Source organism: Durio zibethinus, chromosome 23, assembly GCF_047325235.1.
Source record: "Durio zibethinus cultivar Kanyao isolate XHJ-2024 chromosome 23, ASM4732523v1, whole genome shotgun sequence".
NCBI lineage: Eukaryota > Viridiplantae > Streptophyta > Magnoliopsida > Malvales > Malvaceae > Durio > Durio zibethinus.
Window position 1 is genome coordinate 3,679,991 of NC_143184.1, and position 25,182 is coordinate 3,705,172.

Genomic DNA, 25,182 nt, shown 5'->3' on the forward strand with positions numbered 1-25,182 from the left:
TTTAAAAATGTAATTAATTATAAAAAAGACAGATGTTTGGATAACTATTTCAGTTTAAGAACTTTTTTTTTTTTAATTATCACAAACTAAACCAGCTATAAGTTTGGAATAAAAAAAAAGGAAATTTTGGATATTTTTAATCATTGTGTTTGTAGATTAACACGTGACAATAAAACAAAAAACCAGGCAAAGGGTCCAAAATTTACGTGGTTAGCTATCTAATCTAAGCCATAAAAAAAGTCACAAAATTTTGGTCAAAAACGAGGCGGCTATTTGAATTCGTAGCGCAGCGCACCAGATGGATTTGAATTAGTTTGTCTAGTTGACATCGGTAAGATTGAAAGTATCAAAAGAAAAATGGACCAAATATGTGGAGCTCATTCGATGATTAATGCTATTTTCAGTAAAAAAAACAAACTATGAACGTTTTGACCACAGTAATTGCAATTCAAGTGAAGTTTTCCAATAAATTCAATCACACGTGAAATTGTAACACTCCTTCAACCTCCGTTTTTTAGTTTTTAAAATTTTTTATTAATGAGTTAAAAATAAATAAAATAGACAAATATTGATTGAATTTTGAAATTTGAATCACTTATTATGTTATTAGAATTGAGTTTGAAAGTTACAAATTTAAGAAAATTTTACGTGTATAATATTTTTTTCATTCAAATAATTAATGAAAAAAATTTAATGTTAGAATGAAAAATAAAAAAATTTTCAGACAAATGTGATTTAATTTATAATCAAATAAATATAAAAATTATACCTTGTAATTTATATATTTTTATAATGTTCATTTTTATTAAATACATGTAAAATATATATATAATTATCATATTATAATTTATATTGATATGTCAAATAAAAAATGTATTTGTGAAAATTTACATTCAACCTGTCAGATATTGTTTGTTTTTATATGAAAGTTTCACAATTTTATCACATAAAAGGGCATCACAAGTTTGGGTTTAACTCTATAAATGTTAGATTTTAGATATGACTTCTTATCGTGTAATATTTAGTGACTCTTATGATATAGTACTTAATTCTCATCGACTGATAACAGTTTTAAAATCATTTGTGGAGACTTACATCTAACCTGTGAGATATTATCTGTTTTGATATAAAAATTACATAATTTTATCTCATAAAAAATACTTCGTAAATTTAAATTTAAGTCTTAATTATATATTATATTATATTCACACATTATCTAGATTGAAAACGTTATTATCTTAATTTTTTTTTAAGAAATTTATATATAACTTTAAAAAAATGTTAAATTATTTTATTTTTATAAAATTTTTCATATATATCATATATAAAATTATTAATTACAATAAAATTTAACTTAAGTTTTAAGTTGATAAAGTAATTAAATGTTAAGTAATCTTGAAAATTTTGTGTATATATACTATTTTATTTCATTAAAAGAAGTAGTACTGGTTAAACAATGAAGTACAAGCAAATTGCAATTTGTTGGACTATCAAATAGTTAAGGCGAATTTGTCTCATAGGTCGGCTAACGAACGAGGACCGAAATGAGCTTGTAAAACAAGCAACAAAAAAGCACCCGCTTCCATAACGAAATTTCGTGCTCGACGATGGTTCAGGTCCTCTTGCTAGCGTTCTTGGTCTTGGGCGCCGGGCTAACCAGACAGGTCAGCTCGCACGAGGAATCGGGAGGGTGGAGTTGCGAGTCAAACTCGGAGATCCGAGTGCAGGCGGATTTCAGACCCGGAGTCATCACCCTCGATGGTCACGCCGATGATTGGAAAGACATTGAGGGGTTCGAGTTCTCTCTTCTCCCTGCTCTGGACCCAGACGAGGACCTTGAGTACAAAGATGGAAAAATGACAGTGAAGGTAATGCTATTGCTTGGACTTAAAAAAAAAAAAATTGACCGATGAGTTTTGATGCGAAAGCTTTTTGTTGGATTTTCTTAGGCTTTACATGATGGAAATAATGTCTTCTTCTTGTTGCAAGTTGATGGGGACTACGTCTTCTCCAAAGGGTAAGTTTCTTCAGAACTAGATTTAGTGTATTTTTTGATGTGTTGGACGTTCAATTGAAATGAACAACTATCGAACCCAAAAGATATTGGCCTTTTTTGGTCCTGTTTCAAATGTCCAATAAAGTTGGATTGCTGGTTCCTTACGCAAATAGTTAGAAAAAGGAAGTTTATTAAATTCTGATGCCATATATTTGCTTTATGCATCAAGATATCATTATCCGTGGCATGCCAAATCGGTTCATTTACTTTGTCTTTTGGTGCTAGGTTTAATTTTCGTTCCTTTCTATTGTGTAAATTGAATAGGGAGCATTTTGTAGATGAATCTGTTGCCACACGCTGACTTATCCATGTTAAAGCCTTATGTCTAACTGGGTTTTTAATCTTTACTGCAGGGACAATAGAAAATGCCCATCTGTGGCTCTCATGTTTCAAATTGGCGATGATGCTACGTACCATAATGTAAGTTATTCCATCTAACTCTTGTGGTATGTTTATCTTGCTTTGATACTGTTTGTTACATTCTCCTTAATGCAAGGATGAAAGTTGAGAAAGTTTATTGTGGTGCAAGATGGGTGGCTGTAAAGAACAAACGGGCTCTTGCACAAACAAGACTTGCAAAGGTCATGAAGTAGACATCATGCACTTCTCTATTGGAAATGCTATACCTGGAAGGCTTTATGGTGGCAACCCGATAGATAACAGAGATGGAAATGGAGGTGACAGGTAATGTAGTACAACATCATTTGTAGTACAAAGAATCTTTGGCCTCCAAAATAGTGGGTGATCTACTCTTCTGGTGAAATGTTCCATAATTTAGTATTTTATGATAACACTTATTTGCTGACAGGTTTGGTCATTTGGTTGATGTATATGCTTGGAACCCGCACTGTAGATACCTTGATGGAATGGGTCCTTCTGGTAAATTCCATGACCTTTAATCTTATTGGCCTGTTTTCATTAGTTTGATATATGCTTTTTTTGAGATGAAAACGTGGGACTTCCTTTGAGAATGGCAAAGCAAAGTGGATGATGCACTGAAGAAAGTGGCTACAGGGGTCATCAAGGTGGCATAGAATGAGAACTACTCCCAAAAGTCAAATTTTTATCTTTTACGAGACACTAGATTGCTTGCTTAATGGATATGATACCCACTTTAAAGAACTTTTTGAAGATCTTGAAGTGTTAATCACTTCTTTAATGACATTAAATCATCAAGATGGCACATCAACAATTATTTTTAATCTGATTCACAATGCTGTGGTTTTATCCTTAACGTGTTAGGATTGTCTGCCGGAATTGCTCATCATCCTGCCCTGGTGGCGTTTTAAGTGTTGACATTACCTTTTTATCACTGTCCCTACACTTTTCCATGTCATCTTCCACGGTTCTGCTTCTCCTTTAAGTGCCTTCAACCAGGATGAAATCACTCATTTGAATTGTTGGTGGTTTCTTCTATCTTATACTATTATTTTGAGAAGGAAAATAATTTTGTGATAGGATAATCTAGTTTTTTTATTGTAGTTTTATGTTTCTCCTAAATTTTCCAATTCTTATCTTCTTTTTTTTTTTTTGGGATAAATTTCCAACTCTTATCTTCATAGGACAAATTATGCCTCCTTTTTCTCTTATTTTGTCAGATATTGTATCATCCTCTTCAGTACATTTATGACTTAACAGAGTTCTCAATTCTCACTCTCAGTTTAAGGTGTTAGAATTATTTATTTTTGGTAGAAGATGAAAATTCCCTTATTCTATTTGATTATTTTTCCTTTGATAACTTACCTTTGCATATGACTGTGAGTTTCTTCTCTGCTTTGTGCATAAATCTCATGATCTGAACTGCTAGCCTTCTCTTATAAGGATCATCCTCCTTTCCAGGATAATTTTTGTTTGTAGTGTTTGTTCTTCCTAGGAAATGGTTCATTAAAATTATATTGTTATGGGAAACTTCCTAGTTTTTTTCCTTCATGCTCTCATTTTGGCTAGAAGGAGATGATTTGTCTCAACATTGAAAACTTGTAAATCCATTACTCAGACAAATGATGGTTCTTGAGTTTAAATGCTGCATTTCTATGTCTGCAAGATGTTCCCTTCTTCCTGCCTTATTCTTTATTATTTTTCTATTCCTCTAGGGGTATGCTTTACCACAAAGCTAGTGGATTCTTATTGATGTCTTTTAGTTGATTGATTGGCTTTGAGATACGATACATGACAAAAAGGAAAACTTGTAACCTACATTTTCTTGTGGCTTTATTTAGTATATTTAGCTAACGATGACTTGCTACTGTGTCTCTGTCCTTTCTCTCTCATTCCCCACCTCCTGTCCCCTTTAAAAGGTATTGGTTGTAATAAAGTTTTTATTTCTTCATTGCTTATTCTTAAGATTTATCCTTCTTTCCTGTTAGGAAATGATTCTAGTGCACAGAATAACTGGAAAGGGGCATGGTGGCACAGTAGCTTCACAGTTCATTCAGGTAATTAATCTATCATGATTATATACTAATGGAGTTCTATATCTATTTTTACTTCTCCCAAGCCATAAGTTTATAAATCAGTTCAGATGTATGGACTTATTGTTGCCTGGCCATTTCTAGTAGAAAATTAGTATATCCAGTACAAAAAGGGTTGAATGGTCTATGGGCTGGTATGCATTTCTACAAGATGCTTCAATGTTCTCAAACCTGCTGAGTATTTATTGCTCTTTTTTGCTTGTTTTTGGAGCTTAGATAGGCAATTTCCATGCATCAAGTTGGTCGGGAACATTATATTCTGCAACAAAATAACAAATGAACTTGGTTTATTTGTTGTATTTCCCATGAATGATTTTTAATGTCAGGAAAAAATTTCTGGTTTTGTTAGCATCGTTGTCTGTTGGTAAATCAGTTTCGATTTTTTTTTTATTCTGTTTATTTTTAATCAATGTTATGCTCGAGTGTCTTAGAGAGTTAGAGCCAATACTTCCTCTTTCAAATTCTCAACATTAAACTTACATACTTTTGACAGGATTTGTTGAGGAAGACAGTCCTTATACCACAGGAGGTCAGAAAGGAACATATTATTTTGAATTTTCTAGGCCATTGAGAACCATGGATCGTCTTCAACAGGTTAGATAATAATGTTCTGCCTTTAGCCTTTTAGCCAAAGGTATTAAATGTTACAAATGTAAACCCACTTTTTTTGTGTTTCTGGAAAAATTCTTTAATCTTTTAATTATACAATGTGTGTATTGCTGTTTCTCTTGACAAAGTAGACCAGGGATCATGGCCTCAAAATTGTTCTTACCAACATTCATAGTCATTACTATTGGTGGAGCCCTTTTTCCTAATGAACCTTGCCCACTTATATCACTTAAAATGTTTTCACTATTTTCTGTTTTTCTTTTTGGCATATATTGGGCCTTGAGCTGCATAAGAGGTAGCTTTCTCCCATCTCATAAACCACCTCTCCTCCTAGATATTTTTGGTATTGCAGCTACTAAATGGCTTATTGCTAGGCTGCATCGTCGAAGACTTAGAGTTAACCGTTTCATGACATCATAATTTTAAATAATGGGTTCAAGGTCTCATTACAAGTAGAACTCACTCAATTCATGTTAATATAGCTGCTTCTAGCTAGTTGTTGATATGTACTTTTGAAGACAAAATTTTTTGCTTATTTAGAAGGTAAAACAAATAAACATGTAAACCCACTCCAAGAAAATTTCGGCTCTGTACGTGTTCGTCACATAATATCATACAGTTCCTTTAGAACACTGATGTTAAAAATGAAATTGAATATATTAAAAGTTCTGTTTTAAAACTTAAACCGATAATGCTGTTGTTGTTCGTTTATCCAAAAGAAAAAGGATTATGCTGTTGTTCATTTCGGTTAAAGTTTTTACCTTGCAACAGCGGGAAACAAATGACTTCTCTCTTGCATTGCAGGATGTTCAGTTCACAATTGGTGGATCAAGCAAGATGTCTGTTGCATTCTGGTATCCAGTTGATGGGAATCCATGGGTTGGATCTGGACATTATACCATTAACTGCGATTGGGTGTCAATGGATATTGCTTTAGGTGGTTCCATGCTAACCAAGTCTGCACCAAGCAGCTCCTGGGAAGCAACCAGCGCCTTTGCCCTTTTGTTCTCAGTAGCAGCACTTTGTGTAGCAATATTTGTGGCATATCAGGTTTCTAGACCCAGGAGTGTCCCATTTACACCAATTGAAAATCTTTAGATAGTTATACAGGTCTGCCATTGCACAATTAATTGAGTTTGAGCTTGTCATACGTTAGGGATTGTACTATATTGCTTGAGTTTGTACTGCCTAACTCTGTACTTCGAACAGTTCCCACTTTATTAAAATTTTTATTAAAAAGTTTAGATTTAGTTTATTTTCTGCTTTTTTGGTGAGACTTGTCTCTTCTTGATGTGTTGTCTGGCTCCATTTCCTTGGATACTTGAGATCTAAATGTATTTCATATTTTAATTTGTACAAAAAATTGTATATTATATGTGAAAAATATTATTATTAATATTTAAATTAATTCATTTCAACTGTATTTGATATCCATCATTCATATTGATAATTATGAAAAAAATAATAAAATAAACCTAGCAACTGTCAATAACATCATTTCACTTATTTTTGTTTTTTACCATTTAACCATCGTCATACCTTCTTTTTTTTTCTTTCAACATCTAAAGTTAAACTCTACCGATATTATTGTTTAATATTTCAACTTTAACTGATATTTTATCAATAGAAAATTTTTTAATTCAATAACTATTATTAAATTTTAAAAAATACAAAATAAAAAAATTAAAACAAAAAAAAAAAATTCAATACCCATTCAACATCAAATTTTCATAAAAATTAATATAAAAGTTACAGCTATAAAAATTAAGACTCAGGTCCATGACAACTAAATCCAAGAAAATGCAATGATTTTTAAATTCAAGAATCATTATTAAACTTAGAAAACCCAAATGTAAAAACTCTAAAAAAAAATCAAATTTCAATATAAAAAAGAAAAAAATTAATACACACCCAAGAATTTACTATAGACATACACTTACGGAAACCAAGGTCCAATGGGCCTACAACAAATAAGTTTCACTCGGAGATATATTTGGTCTTCTTTTTCTTGCTTCCCCTACGCAGACTCGCAGTATAAACGAATGAATAAAACGACTGCGTTTAGTATACTCTAAAAGAGTCGAGTCAGATACTTTTGTAATTTGCTCCATCACTTCTGAGGCACTCACCTCAAAATCAAAAACCTCTTTTTATAAATAAAAAAAAAAAAAAAAAAGAAAGGAAAAACCTTAAACCACTGATCAGAGCCTAATTTTTTTTAAACGCTTTGTTTATTTCCTGGCAGTTCTTCGATTGGCCAAAAAAAAGGGCAGTTCTCCAATAGAGTTAAAAGCAGTGTTGATTTCTTCACTAGATGTTTGGTACCTAACTTATATCTTTAAAATTCTCTCCAATGGCTATTGAAGGAAGCAAAATGTCTCAAGATTCAGCGTATCAAATCCCGCGCAAAATCAACGTACAAAAATTCGTAGAACCCGGCACCACCGAGCTCGAGTTGCTTCACTCAACTATATCAACTCGACTCAACAACGATTTCCGGTCTCGTAGAAACAAGAGAAGGAGGACCACCGCATTCGACGATCAAGTCGCCGATAGGAGAAACATAAAGAGGCTGAGATTAACCAATGTTGATAAAAGCAATGTTTCGGGTTTAGATACGGAGTAGAGGAAGATCAACTCTCCCCTTCAACGTTGTGTTCGTCGGAGATTGGAATTTAAAAAGAATCCCGATAGCGGTTTCGTTACTTCAGGGGATGGTACCAAGAGGCTGAGAACGCACGTTTGGCACGCGAAGCGGTTTACAATGACGAAACGGTGGGGGTTTACCTTCCTTTAGGATTGATAGGCAGGTAAATAAGTTAATTGTTAATAGTTTAGAAAAGCCCAAATTTTTACAATCTCTTATTTGAAATTCCCGGGTTTATATGATACGGAGGAAGGGGATCGAGGGCAGTGTTGAGGTGGTTCAAAGATGGAGTGCTTGTCCATGATGCGAGCTATAATGTTGCTGTTCAACTGGAAGGTCCAGAGGCAGGCACGTCCTTTTTCTTTTTAAATCTAATTTTCTTCTTTTGGGGTTCTTTTAGTTGATGATAGTAATATTGTAATAACTGCATCATACTTTTTAATTTATTTTTTATATGCTATCAGGATTTTTTAATGGCAATATTACAGATGGTTCTGGTGCCTTCTCCGTCCGTTCAATCTGAAGGTGTTTCAGATTCTGTTCTCTCCGGTAGTACTTATGGAACTGCTATGGTAGGCCATTCTATTTCACCTTTTCTTAGATTAGAAATACTAATACTAAATCATTTACTTGCTCTTTTTTTTTTTCAGCTTCATCATGTTGGAGCACCTTTTTCACAGCCAATTGCACCTGTGACTTATATGTGGGGTCCTCATAGGCAGAGTAAAGAAGATGACAATAATAATTGCCTTGCTGCTGTTGAATGTAATAAGCCATGTAGCATCGACCATCATTCTTGCTTGTGCGACTGTGGCGTTGGATTCATGCCTCAGCTTTTAGTGAGGGATATGACGCTCTAAAATGTGCTTGTCAAAAACTGGTAAACTATCATCATTGAACTTTTAAGAATGTTTTGAATTATGGTACAATTCATGAAGCTCATGAGTGTGAGCCAGCTATTTCATTTGGTTTCGCATAGGCTTTAAATATAAAGACTACTAGAATACATGTTATGTGCTGTTATTATGTTAGACAGTAAGTTTTGTGTTTAAATATTTTTCAGATGATTGAGGAGAGGAATCACTATTAATATTTTTTCACATGAGGGTCAACTTGCAAAATTGAAATTAATTGGGTCCAAGTTATTTCAGTTTCTTCAGAAGACTGATCATCCTGTCACTTGGTTAGTTATTTAAAGGTAGATTCTGATAATTTGAACTAAGATAATTTAAAATGAGCTAAACAAGTTGATTGCCTTTGCAGCATTGTGGAGAATTGTTGGCAACTGCAAAAGTGTTCAATTGCGAAGGATGGTGATGACTTCAAAATAAGAAGTCTTTTAAACTTGAAAATGAGGAACATGTTTCTTCTTTTGCACTTTTATCATTTACCATCAAGGATCCTCGTGTATTGCCTGCTAAAAGGACCACGATTTTTCCTGAGCCAGGTTCTATCCTTAATGTGCAAGAAATTGAAGCTAATGACTGTGTTAACTTAACTGGAAATTTAGATAAGAATGAAGAGGTAGCCTCACCCTTATGTTCAAAACCTAAAGGAAATGGAATTTTATCTTACAACAAGAATTTGTGGGATGGTAGTGGTAGAATAGATCCCCCAGAGAAGAAAATGAACTTTGCATGATGGGTTTTTTTTGCCTTGATGATCCAAAATCAAGGCCCTGAAAGACTTCAAACAAGGTGCAGTGCACGCGTTCTTGCCCTATTTGGCTTCTAAAAAATAGTAACAAAATGGGCTTTCCTATGGGGTAACTACTTTGTTCCTTTCTTCCCCAGATTAACTATTTCTAGAAAGAAGTTGACTGCTTTAAATTTTAATGCATTAGTTTCTTTGTGTGTTATGCATGCATTTAAGAATCATCATATCCAACCAATTTAGTAAAGGAGAAGAGCGAATAGTTTGGTTTTTTCTTACATTGCATAACAACTCTTTTTGGTGGGGAATTGTGGCTAAGATTTTGAACTTTTGCATGTTTTACATTTCACAACAAATCATCTTGAGACCAAACAGCAGCTCCTCTTAAAAAAAAAAAAAGAGAGAGAGAGACAAAGGAGATCTTTACCTTTGAGACAAGCACAACGGAGGCAAATGGTTCTAGTTTGTAAGCTTTGAGCTCAGCTCACGAACTTGTGCTCTATGAGTTTTAAGTTTAGGCTTGTGAATTAGAACTTGGGTGTTTAACATAAAAGGTTTTGTTATTACTTTCTATGGGTTGAGACAAATGTCTGGATAAAGCTATTTGGCAATGGCATTTCCATGCTGCTTTAGTTTTACCTTGATAGATCAGGCAGGTTTTGTTTATTTTCTTAGCCTTGTGATCTCTTTTTTTTTTTTTTGCCATCAAGGAGGCAAAATTTTTTCTTTGCAAATTTTTGATACAGAAATCTATCTTAGAACTCATCAATTTTTTTTCTTCCCTCATTCTTAATTGCAGATGGTCTATTATACTGCCTATAAGTTGGGCTAAGGTCTTCTGGCTTTTTCTTGTCTCAATGAGAGAGAAACACTGGGTTGCATGGGAAGTAAGTGTGTGGCTTTAAGAATCCTGTCTTGGAGTAATAAATTATCCAAAATTGTGTGTTAATTTTCTTCTTTTGCAGATTGGACTGCCTTATTTTCCTTCATATTTCCCTGACTGCAACGCGTACTTATCCCTAAAGGAAATTGAAGCCACTGCCTCTAAGCAAAATGCAGAGCAGCATTCTCCTGCTATAAGACTTTTCAGAATTCCCATTCCACGATCTTGGAATGTTGTCCATGCTGCTTTTGACCGACTATCCATGAAGGTGAAAGAAGCTGAAATTTCAAGTGGAGAAAATATGGTTGGGAAAAACTCGATGACTAATTCAAGTTATGAAAGAAGTGATGTAACATCATTCAGGTGTCACAATTCATTTGGTGGGATTGTAGCAAGGATATCCAGTATGCTGATGGACTTCTTGAATGGCATCCATGGTGAACATTTGCTTTTTGCCCTCAATTTCAAAATAGCAAGTCAAGTTTTGTTCAGGTTATGAATGATAAAGCATGATGGGAAAAGGCCAAAATCGGAGTACCCAAATTAGCTACAGCTATAAGATATGTCTCGTCGGGGTTCATCTTCATGCATACATGGAGGGTGTTTTTGAAGATGGAGCTCTTGTATGTGCACCTTGTCTCACGGATATATCAGTTTGGACTTCCAGATAGTCATTTACTAACATTCCTTGCATATTCTGAGTGCTTCTTTTTTTGAAATATGCAACCTTGCATGCTGGTGAGTACTTACACGCTGTATATCTTCAAATTATTGGGGCTTCAGCATGCTTTAAATATTTACAAAGCATGACTATAGTTATGTGACAAACAAGAGGTTGTGCAAGTGTCATGAGTCGAGACTTAAGCTCCGAACCCGCACGGTTTCGAGACCTGGGCATCCACTCATCCGGCGTCTCAGATCAGCCTTCCTGTCACGGTTCACATCCTTGTGAAGTATTGTCCGCTCTGATCTCTCTGGCTTCACGGTTTTGTCCTACAAAAGGCGCCTCACAAAGCAGAGGTGGTGTGAACCCTTATATATCCCAGTGACCCTCTTATTATGTTCGATATGAGATTCAGGATTCTTCTTTAGGTTCGTGATATTCTCCTCCACCCGACCTCGTGACGTCCTCATCACAGAGGCTGACCACCCTGCCTACCTCCCTTGAAAGGCTTGGCGTGGATCGAACCTGCCTATCTCCCTTAAGGAGCTTGGTGTGGATCGAACGGTTTAGGGTTGGTTTTGATATCACTTGTAACGGGTTGAGACTTAAGCTCCGAATCCGCACGGCTCCGGGATCCGGGCATCTACTTATCTGGCGTCCCAGATCAGCCTTTCTGTCACGGTTCACACTCTTGTGAGGTATTGTCCACTTTGGTCCCCCTGACCTCACGGTTTTATCTTACAAAAAGCGTCTCACAAAACAGAGGTGGTGTGAATCCTTATATATTCCAGTGATTCTCCAATTATGTTCGATATGGGATTCATGACTCTTCTTTAAATCCGTGACACAAGAATCATCTAGGTGTATGCTCGGACATCTTTTTCAGGGTGCAAGTACCACCTCTATTTAATATAGCAAGAGCGGTTTTTTATTGTCCTCAACACATGTTGCATAAAATTTACTTTGTCTTTTATCTGCAAGATAAACTATTTCTTTTTTTGGCCAATTACGAGATTAATTAGTTGAATTTGGATATATTGCAGCACAGGTAGCATTGAAGGAGGACTTGAAATGCCTAATTCTGGTGCGAGGTCATACTTTAAAGAACAATCTTCTGGTAAGTGGGAACTCGAGGTACCAGAGGACCCTGCTTCTAGAGAATATTATTGGTGGCCAGTTGGTTTTGTCACTACCGGATTTGTTAGAGGGAGGTTAGTTTAACTGCTTTTTCTATATTATTACTGGCAAAAGTTCGATTCTCTTCAGTATTGCATATAGTAATGTTCTAAGATTCTCTCCAGTTTTGCGTATAGTAATTTTCTTTGTATATATATGCAGCAAAAAGCCAACGGCAGAAGCTTTCAGTGAGGCTTTCTTGCTAGCTTGTCTGAGAGAGAAGCAGTGGAAGGAGATGCCAGTGAATCGTAGGACGAAGGAGATATATGTCCTTGTTAGGAACGTTAGAACTTCGGCGTATAGACTCGCTCTTGCTACCATTATCCTGGAACAACAGGAAGAAATGTGATATTCTTGTGAAATTCTGCCTACCTCGTTTATCAGCAAAGTATTGAAGAAAACACATTTACCATGTACCTTTTTACCTTTTTAAACTGCGGAAAATGCTTGGATGGTGGGAAGACGGCTTGTGAGAGCATACGTAAGCATGTATGCCTTTGATTCCCTGTCAACAATGAACCATTTCTTCATTTTGTCACTAATTTATTAGCATGAAATTATCAAACAAATATTATATTATTTTCCAACAAATCACCAATTGTGACTTTGGATACAAAGAAAATGGCACGGTTACTCACGAGGCTTTTGAGTATGACATCATTATCAGGCTGCCCATTAGTAGAAAACTAGTTATCAGCTATCCCAGTTATTTATTTATTTATTTATTTATATTTTAAAATAAAAACAAATCACTCCCAATAATTGATTTATAAGTAATCAATTTAAAATTCCGTAGGATTTATATTAAGATTTTGTATAAACTACAAAGTGTAATTCTGATTGAACAAAGAAATTGGAATACGAAATGGACTTTCGAACAAAGAAATTGGAATAGGAAATAGAAAAATTGTAAAACGTTTTATCTGGACCTTCTCGGTGCCTACACGAAGGGATCGAGTCCAAAGAATAGAAAAGTAACAAAAACTGTTACATTGTATTTTTCCCCTCTTACTTTTAGTGACGAGATTCACGCCATCAGAAGAAATTACAGGTACTCTCTCTCTCGATTGAGACGAAGTTAACCGATTCGAACTTTAGTTTTTATAATTAGCTTTCCTCCAATTTCTGCTTTTTTTTTAGAAAATTCTCTTTTCTAGGGTTTTTTTTTCTGGATGAAAAGTTCGAGTCTCACAAATCATCTACTTTGTTTTGTTTTTGTTTTTGTTTTTCTTAAGTTTTTATTTATTTCAATTTTCAACTCTTAGATCTTAGGATGTTCAACTCAGCCTTCATTCTAATTGCTGTAAACTTGAAAAATTCTTGTAGTTTTGGTTCATTTTTGGTTGCTGGAATTTAAATTTAACAATTGGCGCCTCTTTTATAGTTGTTATTCCAAATCTGCCAAATAAAGCAATAAATATATAATAATAAATTCTTTTCGTACATTTTTAAACTTAAAAAATTCATGGTTTATTTACAGCTTCATAGCTAGTGATGAATTTGTGTGGCTCCAGGATTTGACACGAGTCTTTGTCACAGCATTTATCGTTGGAACTGAAGTTTTGAGTTGATGGCGAGGATCAAACCACAAGCTCTGCTACAACAAAGCAAAAAGAAGAAGGGACCAGCTCGAATAAGTGTTACAACAATTATACTATCTAGTTTGATTGTTGTTGTGACTGTGTTTTTTCTCTATGCCACATACAGACACTGGTCTCAAAGGTTCGTTGCAATTTGGGTATTGGCCATAATTGGAGATATGTGAAAATAATTTGGCTGGGATTTTGTGCTGCAGTGTTTTTAAACTTTGTTATCTGCTTGGCTTGTTGATTCATGTATTTTACTTCATGACTTGCTAATTTCAGAGCATGACATTTAGAAATGAAGCTGCTTGTGGAGAATAAATTATGGTTAATATTTCTTAATCAATGGAATTTGACTTAGTTTTCCCATCTTTAGGTCACGGATTCAAATAGGGAACAAGCAATCAGTTTTTGAGGTACACTCTTTAAAGAATCTTATTTATTCATTCTATGATGGGTTTCTTGATCCTCATGGTGTCGTATTTGTTTTAAGTTTTTGTTTTGTAACTCTGAACTCTGTGTCCAGTATCGATATATCATCCTTTTAGGACAATTGAAGGCAGCTTTTCACTGTTCTTGTGCACATGTATACCTAGTTTATGATGCTTGCCATTACGAGGCATTTCTTCTTTTCATTGTTATTGTTTCTTTAATTTTATATCCTCTGTATTGACTGTGGCTGCTTGTGTTTGGCAGGGTGACAACTCTTACATGAATTCGAAGAAATCTGATCTCCGTGGATATGCTGTACGTTTCTTTACTTGCCAAGCTCTCCTCTAATTAATATTTTCTGCCTGCGTGAATAATGTCTACTCTTTGCGGTACAGGCCTGGAACGTGCTGTTTTAGTTTTCTGAAACAATATTGTAAAACTTTGCAGATTGACCATAGATGATTAACTTATAATTATTTTTCTTATCCAATGCAAATATCTTTTATCTATTCAACTAGCTTTCTGCAAGTAATTCTTTCTTTAGCTTGCTGACACAAGCTTCTCTGAGTACATGAATTTATTAAAAGATATTACAAAAATAATTAGTTTTTTTTTTTCAATATTTTCTTACAATCTTGACAGGCTAGCCTTTCTTAATGAATGAAGTTTGGCTGAGATGTTCATCAATTGCTTTGTCATAGCTTTTAGGCTTTTACATTGAAATCCTATTTTAACTGGGTTTTGTCGATTGACTTAATTCCCTTTTTTTCCTTTCTTATGACTAGATTTTAGATACTGCAAAAGGCTTAATAACAGTGGAGCTCTTCAAGGACAGTTCTCCTGAAGTTGTTGATCAATTCCTTGATTTATGGTAACTATTGGACTCATAATGTTCATTTTACTTAAAATGGAGTATTTTCTTTATCTAGAACTACCATAAAATTCCTTGCGGTTAATATTTGAACTGGAAATAAGATGTGGATAGAGCTGATCAGATCCTGCTTGTATTATAGTCAAGAACAGCTTTGAATCATTTTCTGTAGATCACATTTCCTTTTATTTCTGAATTTTGGGCTGTAATCTTACAGAATTGCCATCTGTTTTGGCTTCATGATGTTGATTTTGTTGGTTGAACATTCTGCATCATGCCTATCAAGAAGGCATGAAATTTATCAATATTATTTTAATTCCTAAGCATCATGCTGAGAGTTTGGTTTAAACTGGCAAATTAATTTAAAGGAATTGATTTGGAGGTTCCATCTAGTTTGGGTCGGTGCTAAATCAAGTTTAGCCATTTATTTATTATCTGGCATCTTTGGGCACAAAATGGTTTTCCCATTTATTTGTACTTCAAGTAGTTGTTGAAACATGGAATCAGGCTGCCAAACACCTGTAGGCATGCTGGAGTTTCTTTCTTTGGTTTTATTTTTTATTTTTAAATATATATTATCCTCCCTTTCTCTTGCTAAACATGGTGTGCAACTGAATTTCATTAACCTGTGCAAAGGAATAACATCTGTCTTCCAAAGTTATCCTCACTTATAATGAATTTGATTGATCTGCAGTCATAGAGGGCAGTTCAATGGAATGCTTTTTCGCCATGTGGTAAAGCACTATGTGATTCAGGCTGGGGATAATGATAAGCTGGGAGCTGCAGAGGACTGGAATTTAAAAGGAAATCATTACAGCCAACTTGATACCAGGTCAGTACATTGATGATTGAGCTCATATTACCCATTAGTCATTCTCCTTCTTCATTGATTTACCATCCTGTCAAAGGCTTGACAGTTCATGCTTTTAATATTTTTGTAACTTAAATTCTCTGATGTTCAACCAGTTTGAAGCATGAAGTATTCATGCTTGGAACTTCTAAGGCAAAGCATGATAATGAAGGATTTGAGCTTTTCATTACAACTGCACCCATCCCAGATCTAAATGAGAAGCTTATTGTCTTCGGGAAGGTCGTTAAGGGAGAGGATGTTGTTCAGGTAACAAGCAAACTTTAGTTTCTTTTTTTAAGTGTTTGTGATGACTTTTTTTAAAGAAATAGTTTGATTACTAAGTACATAGATAATCTGTATTCATCGTTGGACTCATTTAACATGTTTTCCTATGATCCTATCTTTCACGTGGTTGTCATTTTCAGATAACATTTGTCATATACCTAAGAAGTTGCACTTTAAATTACATCAATTGTGTTTTATAATATTTTGCCCAGGAAATCGAAGAGGTGGATACAGATGAGCATTATCGACCTAAATCTTCTATAGCGATCAACCGTGTGACTCTGAAGCAAAGCATCTAAACTCAAACACAAGCAAAGAAGTTTTCTACACTGCATGTTCTGTCATTACAAACAAAGTTTCAGCAACATCAGTAAAATGGGTCAGAAGAATTATTATGAACTTCATATCTCATTGGGGCTGGTATTATTCACGGTCTATAGGCCAGCCAAGCTCCTCGGAATAAGTCTCTGGTTCCACATTTGGTTACCCTTTTTTACTAACCTACTGGCATTTTCTTTTCTTTTTTTGGCATTTGTTTTCATGTCTGTTTTGATATTCTAATGGACATCGTATTTGTACTTTGGTATAATCAAGTGGATGAGATGTAACTTACCTGTCCAATAGAGAAATCGAAAAGGTGCTTGTAATTTCTGAGAATGATCTACCCTCATATTTTGGACCCCGAGGCCTATGTCGTGGTGCTCATTTTCATAGCAAGTTTTTGGTCTGTGTATGCAAAATTTTCTTTGCAGCTTTCTGACAATTATCCCAAAGTTGATTTAGGCGAGATTCGAAATTCGATTTGATTTCAATCAAATTTTATGTTTTAAGTTTAAATTTGACTCAAAATAAAAATTAAATTATTTAAATTTATTCGATTAATATGTAAAAATAAATTTAATTTTTATATATAAAAAATTTTAATTATTTATATTCAAATTTAAGTTTAAAATATAAAAATTTATTTAAGTTTATAAGTTATTCAAGTTGAATATAAAAATATACAAATTTAATTCAACCAACAAATTTGAGTTTAAGTTTGATTCGATAATAGTCTAAGTCAAATTTTAATTTTATTCTAATCAAATCGAAAAAATTTACAAGTATCATATAAATCTCTAATTGATCTCTTACAAAAGGAGCTACTTGGAATATTATTGAATCAACTAAAATATCGCGGTTCGCAGAAATACTTATCAAAAGTAGGCACTAGAAATGATGCAACCTTTTAGTGACGTCTAGCAACAAAACAAGTACGGTAAGAATTAAGCAATAGAAACTCCAAATTTTCCAAATAATTGTGGGTTGGTAACAGCCTCGGATTACAACATTACTCGGGGCAAACATTTACAAGCAAATTCTGAAGGTCTTGGCTTAGTTCAATACCATCGTTTTCCAACCTTTTACGCATGTCAGGAGCCACTTTACCAGCAGCTACATAAGTTCTTAGCAACCAATGGTAGGCATCAGAATCAAGACAATTGTTATTCTTCAGAATTTTACAGAACTCCTCAGCAGCATCAACGTCACCCTTATTCATGAAATAATCGAAGAAGGCAGTTGTAGTTTCAGGATTCGAAGGGCTCCAGTCATTGATCTCAGAAACCGCTGCTTCCATATGCCTCAGAGCCAAATCAAAACGACGTTTCTTTAAGAAGTAAACCATGAAACACTCTCGAGCCCTAGTAAAAGGACCTTTACTTCTCTTCATAGCATTATCCAAAACAAGTTCAGCTTCCTTGTGCATGTCCCCTGATAGATAACCACGGATAGTACTAGTTGCCAACCTCATATCATAAACAGAATAATTAGACTCCCATTCCTCAAAGCATTTCTTCAACCCCTCAAAATCCTTGAGATTAGCAAGTGCCTGAACTATAATAAGATAGCTCAAGTTGGTAACAGTCGAATAGGCTCGTTTCAGAGCTTCCCACACTCGATAAACCTCAGCTAGATTTGAAGTACCAGCATATAAGCTAATCAGAAAATGGTAAGCCTCGCGCTGACGAGGCATCTTATCTTTCTCTAACTTCTTAAGACATGCCTCAGCTTTCTCAAACTGGCCAGCCTTAACATAAATTGCAGCTAGATTACTATATGTTGTCCAAGTACACTTATCTTCACTATCATTTGACAACTCCTCCAAAACCCTCTCTACTCCCTCAATGTCATTTAAATTCGCATAGCTCTGCATCCAGAAAATATAAGTGAAGCGACACCGAGGAATATTTCTCTGCTTCAATTCATCGATAAGTTCAGGCACCTTCTCTGGTTGTCCCAATCTCATGTACAAGCACATGAGATTGTTGAAGGGTAATGCACTTTTGATGAGCTTCACTTCATCCATTTTCTTAAAGAGAGTTAGTGCCTCGTCCTTCATAAGATTATTGCAATAGCAATTCAAAAGAGCTCCGTAGGTTAATCGATTCTTGGCACCGGGAGGGAGGGCACTTAGGTAATCCTTAGCAGCACCAAGTCCTTTGGTTTTTGCTATAAGATCTAAACGTATAGCATGGTCGACGTGGGAAAACTGCATATTCCTCTTCTCCATCCAATCCATTATCTACATTATAATTACCATAAACAAATAAATTACTAGCTAAATTCAAATTAAATAATAGGGTATTTCTTTTTTTTTTTAAAGGAAAATAAATCTGAACGAAAATCAAATTAGAAAAATGTTCTTTAAGTTTTTAGAAGCAAGGGGAATAACGGGGGAGGGGTTTAGCAGTCCAAAGGAAATGAGGAAGGGTAAAATGGGAAGTAAGGGCATACGTCAAGGCAGTGCTGGTACCGACGGTACTTGCGCAGCTCTTTGACACAGCGACTCAGCTCATCTTTCCAGATCTTTTTGCCCTCCATTATGATATCGTTTAACACCTCTGACACCGTTCCTTCCGTCGCTCCTAAAGCCGACAGCCTCGAATATAACCTATTTCTCGTTGGAGCCGCCACCTCCACAGCTGCCGCCGTCGCATTCTCAGAGGTCGCAGTGCAAAACTTCCTCACCAGCCATGATCCCGACAAAATCAGACGCCTAGAGTTCATCTCTCTCACTCTCTCTTTCCCTCTTTTTTGAGATCCAGGCTAGCAGCCAGCCACCAAGGGCTTTATTCGGGTTTAAGCTTTTCTTATTATACTAGCCAAAAACTGTGATGATAGTAAACGACAACGTTTTATTCCTTTTTTCTACCCTAACAAGACGCAGCGTTTTTAATCGAATCTACATTTTTAAAAGGAAAAAAGGCGTTATTATTATTTTTCAAGTTTTGGCGACTGAAATGAAAATGAAGCCACTGGCTCTGGCTCTTCACGGTCCTCAGCAAACAATCGTGTCATCATGTCCTATTTACCGGCTTCCTCCATCTTGCTCCTAATCTCTACTTCAGAGTTCAGAATCGCAGATTTTTGTGTCTTTTGCTCATCTGTTCTGTTCCATCCAAAACAGTGCTTTTTATTCTGAAAATTGAAACCTTTTTTCTATAGTAGTGTTTTCTTTTTCAGATAGAAAGGGAAAGGTCCAAAGCCGGTTAACAATATAGTGAGCTTGTTAACCATGTATCTGAGATAAACCGAGAAATGCCTTAGAGAGACACAATGGGCTGATGTAAATACACGTTAGGCACCAGCGGTCCAGGTAGAGAGAGAGAGAGAGAGAGAGAGAAGAAACTATCACAAGCCATAATTTTATACCAGGATTTCACTGTAGCAAAATTGCCCTACAACTGTCTACCATATATATCTCTCAATCGCTCAAGGGATAAAAATCAAAAGTTTGTTGGTTTAAAAATTATCATGTACGTATCAAAATTTGTCCATTTATTCAAACCCCATAGCCAGTATCACCAGTTGAGTTGTGCTTGTAATTGAAGCAAGACGAATGAGCATTTTCCAGCCGTTTCAGCTCTCCAGAGTCCAACCCCGAGAAAGGAACTTATCCAACAATTTTCTTTCTCCGCTTCATTTGCAAGCTTAAATTTAATAATAACATTGGACAGATGAAATCAAGATCAGGAATTCCAACTCGTAAGGTGTACTCGACATTTGACAACACTCTCCAATGTCTAGAATATAAAATGCTCCACAACTGAAACAGTCTTAAAGTCCAAGAAGGAACATACAATAGAGCTACAAGTCAAATAAAGCATACGTTAAATCAACCAATCATTATTCTTTTCTTTTCCCTTTGATCCCATTGCTTCGTATTTGCTATATTCATAAAGTCATGGAATATAGCAATGAAAAATGCACTATGGCTTCAGTAATCTAGTGGCAATGAAAAATGCACTATGGACCTATTATTCCAAAAAAATTCCACTGCTATTAAAAAGTATTACCAACTCTATCAACAAAATCAATATTCTACTCAAATAAGAACAGATGAAAAATTAAATTCTAGAACTAAACTATCAAATTAAACCGAATTTAGAATTAAACAAAATGCAGAAAGTGTACTTACTAAGCATGATAATTATACAGACAAGGTTAATTCAAGCTTTGAACAGATAAAAGTTTCCTCTCTATGTAAATAGCATCATCCATCAATGTATAAGTACTATTGGTCCCACCCAGGGGGCCTCCGTCTTTCTCTAGGTCTATCTCTGGAACTGCAAAAACAAAACCAAGTACGAGCTTAATTAACATAGAAGTCATGGTAAAAAAAAAAAAAAGCACCGCAGAATGGTATCATAAAATATCAGCTGAAAAAAAAGGACCTCTCTGAATTCCTCTGGCTAGTGCTTTGTCCAGTATTTCGTGAAGTGTTCAATCCGGATGTAGAATGAACTGGCCATCTGAGACTGATTTATATCTCCCACCAATGGTACTGCCAGAAACAAATCCAGCCAAAGTTGGTCTCCTGACACTAGAACTGTTAGTGAAGCCTTGACTTTGAGAGTTTGATGAAGCAGCAACAAAGTTACTCCTAAATTGCACCATCATGCCAGTTTTCAGATAATTTACAGCAGCATTTCGACTTTGAACAGCTGGAGATGAAGCTTTACTGGATTCTGGATTATATCCAATACCCAAACCATAATCAACTCCGCGCACACCTCGACCACTCCCACCACCACTCTTTCCTCTGCCTTTTTTCCACCTGCATGTTATAGTACACATCATTTGAGAGTTCAAGGTACTTTCATAAATCCAGAAAATATAAATTATCTAGGAAAAACATAAACAATGTTTTCATTGCATTAACAAAAGCTTGTTAGCGGTTTTACATATTTGTTCCTTCACAAAAGCTTAAACAAAGTTTTAGTTGCATATAAACAAGCATATGCATAACAATTGCACTGGTATGCCATAAGAGAACCATACCTCCTTTTCTTGCATCATGCTTGGACCTGAATCTCCCATCCTATTTACAGACAAGGCAAATATCACTACATAATTATAGTACATGTACACTGAATCCAATAGCTACAAGTTCAAGAATGGAGGAGAACTAAGGAAGTGTATAAGATGGTGCCATCAGTCATGGGTATTGTTGGCAGGCATTCTTGAAGAACACCAAAATTGAAGAACAAAAAGGATGTTGCAAATTGTTTTCTAATAACTTTAATGAATGCCATTCACTACAAAACAAATATTAATTAAGTAATTGAATTACCTTCATAGCAAGATCCATCAGTTCCATTGAGACATTCTGACCAGCAGCAATTAAACTATTAACCAATTCACCAGCAAACCGAGCTTCCTTCTGTGGTGTGATCAGAGTATACGCAATGCCATCTTTATCACCAGCACGACCAGTTCTACCAATTCGGTGCATATGCATGTCCATGTCTTTTGCATTATCAAAGTTCACAATTGACTTAATTGACTTGATGTCAAGACCACGGGCAGCTACATCAGTAGCAATGAGAAAGCGGTAGATGCCAGATTTAAACTTTTGTAGAATTTCCATTTGAGAAGACTGATCTTTGTCACCATGAAGGGCGGAAACCTTAAAACCCTTCTGAGCGAGCTGTGATTGAATCTCATCGACTCTAGCTTTCTTTGAAGCAAACACCAAAACATCACCCTCATCAATCATTCCATGTAGCTTTTCTAGAAGCCCGGGTAACTTCTCAGAATCAGAAGGAATTACACGAACAAGCTGAGTAATATCCTCATTAGCTATTCAACTGTAACTCTGATTGGGTTACCGAGAATTTCCCTTGCCAACTTCTCAACTTTGCGGGGCATTTTTGCTGAAAATAGTAAGGTCTGGCGGTCAGGCCTAATTCGGCCAACAATGGACCTTATTTGTGGCTCAAATCCAAGGTCAAAATTCGATCAGCCTCATTGCTCTCGTCATGTCAGTAACTTCATTTTTAGCATGTCTATCAATCGACCTGGCATAGCAATGACTATCTCACATCCTGCCTTGAGTTCCCTGAACTGATCAAGTTTGGACATTCCACCATACACAGCAGAGGCACGTATCCCATAGGCTTTTGCAAATTTCCTTGTTTCCGAGAATATTTGATGTGCTAGTTCTCGGGTAGGTGCACAATCACTCCAATTGGACCCTCCTCTTTCTGAAGTTCAGGTTGATCCATGATGTGGACAATCATTGGAAGCACAAAAGTAGCAGTTTTACCAGAACCAGTTTTAGCTATACCAATAATATCCCTCCCAGAGAGGACAATAAGTAAGGCTTGGCACTGAATATTGGTAGGCTTTTCATAACCTTGTTTTGAAATAGCACACATTGTTTCTGGTGCAAAACCACAGTCTTCAAATGTCTCAATCAGTCTTGGGACGTCAAAACCAGAAACACGAATAGCCAAACTCTTCCGAAATTCAGCAACTTCCTGCTCGCTCATTCCTAGACAGGGAAACATTTAAAGAAAAAAAGATTTTAGGCACAAAGCATTCTCAATAAATAATATGATCCTTTTTATAAAGAAAAAACTCCCACATTATAAGCAATAATGACTAACCAAGCCATGATGCATATTATTTCTGCACAACGATAATAATCTCCAAGGGTCATTAACTATCATTAGAAAATCATAAACCAATTATACTTCTAAATATAGACTTTAGAAGTTGCTCAGGTTATAGCTACATAAGCACTATATTGCAATCAACCAAACCATATACAAACTATAAGTAATCATATAACTATCCAACTAATCTTAAACCCATACAATATCATCAATAACTAAAGATAATCCAACATTTTTAAGATAAACTTATCCAATATAAATAAATGAATAAATATATATATACATATATTTATATTTATTTATTTATATTTAAGAAACGACTCTGCTTTTAAACATGTTAGAACTTATAAGCATCTGATATTTTGCGATGTCAATTACCTGAAATTGAAGTCTTCTCATCATAAAAATTTTTATTAAACGGCTCATACTCAATGGAACTGTGAAGCCAGAATCGGCTCGATCTTCTTCTTGTCCACAACCACTGGATTGTCATCTGAATCATACTCCAACAAACCCGCATCTACCGCCTTTGCCGCCGCATAAACCTCCTCATCCGAATCATACCCAGCATGCAAAGCATCCGCCGCCAACGTCAGCCCAACATCCTTCTTCGCCCTCAAAAAACTCTCCACCGGGTCATCCTCCTCGTCATCATCTCTATACCTCTCCGCCTTCTCCTTCGGCTTCTGAGGCGGCGCCGCTTTCAGATCCTCCTGAAAACCATGCATGAACGCGTCGAGAGGGTCAATTTCGTCATCTTCCTCTCCGGTCCCATTGCTGTTGGGTTTATGATTGTCAGCGTCTTTGGAGGTATCATTATCAGTGTAATCGATGTTGTCAAGGTCGCTGTCTTCGTAATTGTCATGACCGTCGCAAGAGGAAGGAGGGACGTAGAGGCGCTGAGGATCCTGGGATCGCTCGAAGTTGTAAGTAGCTTGACGGTTTATCCCAAACCCGTCGAATCCGAATTTTCGTTTCGACGTGGTTGATTCTTTTATTTTTACAAGAACCCTAATTTCGCAGGGGTTAGGAATCAAAAACAACAACTAGCACTAATTCTAGGAGAAACAAATTGAAATCGCAATATAAAAGAGAGTAGAGAGTTGCGCGCTGGAAATTAATCAGTGATAGAGCTGTTGGGAGGGCGATTCCATAGTGGATTGGGCAAGTCGGTCCAGGTCCAGGATCAATCCAGTCCGGTAGTTCTAAAAAGTGATGAAGAGTTCAGAGATATTTGGTCTTAGTCGAATACTGGGCTTATCACAAGCAAAATATTGGGCGATATGTCTGAACCAAAACAATAACCATAAACATATGGGAACCATATTTAAGGATTTTTTGAAAAAAAAATGTTACAATTAATATATTCTTTTTAAATCTAATGAAAAATATGAATTAAATAAATATAGCATATGAATTTGATACACCCAAACAACCTGTCAGTACCGACCTGCTGCTAGTCATCGTCCTATAGAAAAGCTCGCTTTTTAATGCCTCTTTGACCATACAAAACGACGGCTTAACACAAACTCAACTTACCTTTTAACTTATCAACAACTTACGTATTATCATTAAATACAGTCTACATTAATCCATGTAGATTCTCTCGTGCTTCACATGGATTCCATCAACTACTATCTATTTTAACTCTATTACCATCAGACACCATCATGGACTCCCCATAGAAGAAGGTAAACAAGAAGTTCAGGTATGTTCATGAATAATGCTTGTAAGTGTTTCATCTTTAAGCTTTTTATGCACTTTACCTAGTTTCTCTTCCCTCAGCTCTTACATGTTTATCATATTTGAGCGTCAAAACACATTTTAAAAAAAAACCTTTGGCATTCGGTGACCATATTTTTTTCTACAAATCTCCACTGGTCCGAACTCAACTTCCAAATTATCATTTAACTCGTGTAAAAGAAAAAAAAAAAAGAAATTAACCATCAACAGAGTTAAAGAACATTGGCACATGCAAAAGTTGGAAATTGAGAAAAGTTAAACCAAAAAAGCAGAAACAAAGATCCCGTGAGAAACGGTAACTTCCTTTCACTTTCTCTT

General features: G+C 35.6%; 3 protein-coding genes and 2 pseudogenes across 8 annotated transcripts; 3 read left to right on the forward strand and 2 right to left on the reverse strand.

The window, feature by feature from the left end:
- The first annotated feature begins 1,444 nt into the window (after positions 1-1,444).
- LOC111314061 (heme binding protein) lies at positions 1,445-6,391 on the forward strand. 2 transcript variants are annotated; one of them, XM_022915060.2, is made up of 8 exons: positions 1,445-1,868; positions 1,950-2,017; positions 2,410-2,476; positions 2,586-2,740; positions 2,865-2,935; positions 4,423-4,491; positions 5,021-5,121; positions 5,941-6,391. In XM_022915060.2, exons 1-8 carry the CDS (start codon positions 1,608-1,610, stop codon positions 6,232-6,234), a joined length of 1,086 nt encoding a protein of 361 aa, XP_022770795.1. In that variant the 5' UTR covers positions 1,445-1,607; the 3' UTR covers positions 6,235-6,391. The 2 variants fall into 2 exon arrangements, with proteins under 2 accessions (XP_022770795.1, XP_089608253.1); XM_089752127.1 differs by lacking the exon at positions 4,423-4,491.
- A 338-nt stretch (positions 6,392-6,729) lies between these two features.
- On the forward strand, positions 6,730-12,796 carry LOC111314063 (ribonucleases P/MRP protein subunit POP1-like; annotated as a pseudogene). The gene is made up of 10 exons (XR_016332319.1): positions 6,730-7,946; positions 8,037-8,131; positions 8,248-8,355; positions 8,434-8,669; positions 8,854-8,966; positions 9,047-9,548; positions 10,236-10,323; positions 10,402-10,989; positions 12,027-12,194; positions 12,322-12,796. The product of XR_016332319.1 is annotated as a ribonucleases P/MRP protein subunit POP1-like (transcript).
- A 183-nt stretch (positions 12,797-12,979) lies between these two features.
- Positions 12,980-16,863, forward strand: LOC111314062 (peptidyl-prolyl cis-trans isomerase CYP21-4-like). Of its 3 annotated transcripts, none has more exons than XM_089752128.1 (8): positions 12,980-13,210; positions 13,640-13,881; positions 14,119-14,158; positions 14,439-14,489; positions 14,960-15,045; positions 15,740-15,877; positions 16,012-16,162; positions 16,393-16,863. In XM_089752128.1, the coding sequence occupies exons 2-8, from the start codon at positions 13,730-13,732 to the stop codon at positions 16,477-16,479; spliced, it is 705 nt and encodes a 234-aa protein (XP_089608254.1). In that variant the 5' UTR covers positions 12,980-13,210; positions 13,640-13,729; the 3' UTR covers positions 16,480-16,863. The 3 variants fall into 3 exon arrangements, with proteins under 3 accessions (XP_089608254.1, XP_022770799.1, XP_089608255.1); XM_022915064.2 differs by having other exon boundaries at positions 13,674-13,881; XM_089752129.1 differs by having other exon boundaries at positions 13,699-13,881.
- Positions 16,864-17,302: 439 nt separating this feature from the next.
- Positions 17,303-20,151, reverse strand: LOC111313048 (Tetratricopeptide repeat (TPR)-like superfamily protein). The gene is made up of 2 exons (XM_089752363.1): positions 18,956-20,151; positions 17,303-18,743 (listed from the first exon to the last, which is right to left on the reverse strand). The coding sequence occupies exons 1-2, from the start codon at positions 19,226-19,228 to the stop codon at positions 17,511-17,513; spliced, it is 1,506 nt and encodes a 501-aa protein (XP_089608489.1). The 5' UTR covers positions 19,229-20,151; the 3' UTR covers positions 17,303-17,510.
- Positions 20,152-20,451: 300 nt separating this feature from the next.
- On the reverse strand, positions 20,452-24,429 carry LOC111313049 (DEAD-box ATP-dependent RNA helicase 24-like; annotated as a pseudogene). The gene is made up of 6 exons (XR_016332368.1): positions 24,415-24,429; positions 23,500-24,167; positions 21,795-22,997; positions 21,503-21,542; positions 20,896-21,279; positions 20,452-20,787 (listed from the first exon to the last, which is right to left on the reverse strand). The product of XR_016332368.1 is annotated as a DEAD-box ATP-dependent RNA helicase 24-like (transcript).
- Between the last annotated feature and the right edge of the window lie 753 nt (positions 24,430-25,182).

What these genes read in the sequence shown, in the direction of transcription:
- LOC111313048 (XM_089752363.1), bottom strand. Translation starts at nt 19,228, where the DNA reads ATGAACTCTAGGCGTCTGATTTTGTCGGGATCATGGCTGGTGAGGAAG. An exon ending in GGTACCAGCACTGCCTTGAC is followed by an intron (nt 18,744 to 18,955) that starts GTATGCCCTTAC and finishes ATTATAATGTAG; the next exon opens with ATAATGGATTGGATGGAGAA.
- LOC111314062 (XM_089752128.1), top strand. Translation starts at nt 13,730, where the DNA reads ATGGCGAGGATCAAACCACAAGCTCTGCTACAACAAAGCAAAAAGAAG. An exon ending in GATCAATTCCTTGATTTATG is followed by an intron (nt 15,046 to 15,739) that starts GTAACTATTGGA and finishes ATTGATCTGCAG; the next exon opens with TCATAGAGGGCAGTTCAATG. An exon ending in TACAGCCAACTTGATACCAG is followed by an intron (nt 15,878 to 16,011) that starts GTCAGTACATTG and finishes ATGTTCAACCAG; the next exon opens with TTTGAAGCATGAAGTATTCA.
- LOC111314061 (XM_022915060.2), top strand. Translation starts at nt 1,608, where the DNA reads ATGGTTCAGGTCCTCTTGCTAGCGTTCTTGGTCTTGGGCGCCGGGCTA. An exon ending in ATGGAAAAATGACAGTGAAG is followed by an intron (nt 1,869 to 1,949) that starts GTAATGCTATTG and finishes GGATTTTCTTAG; the next exon opens with GCTTTACATGATGGAAATAA. An exon ending in ATGATGCTACGTACCATAAT is followed by an intron (nt 2,477 to 2,585) that starts GTAAGTTATTCC and finishes TTGTGGTGCAAG; the next exon opens with ATGGGTGGCTGTAAAGAACA.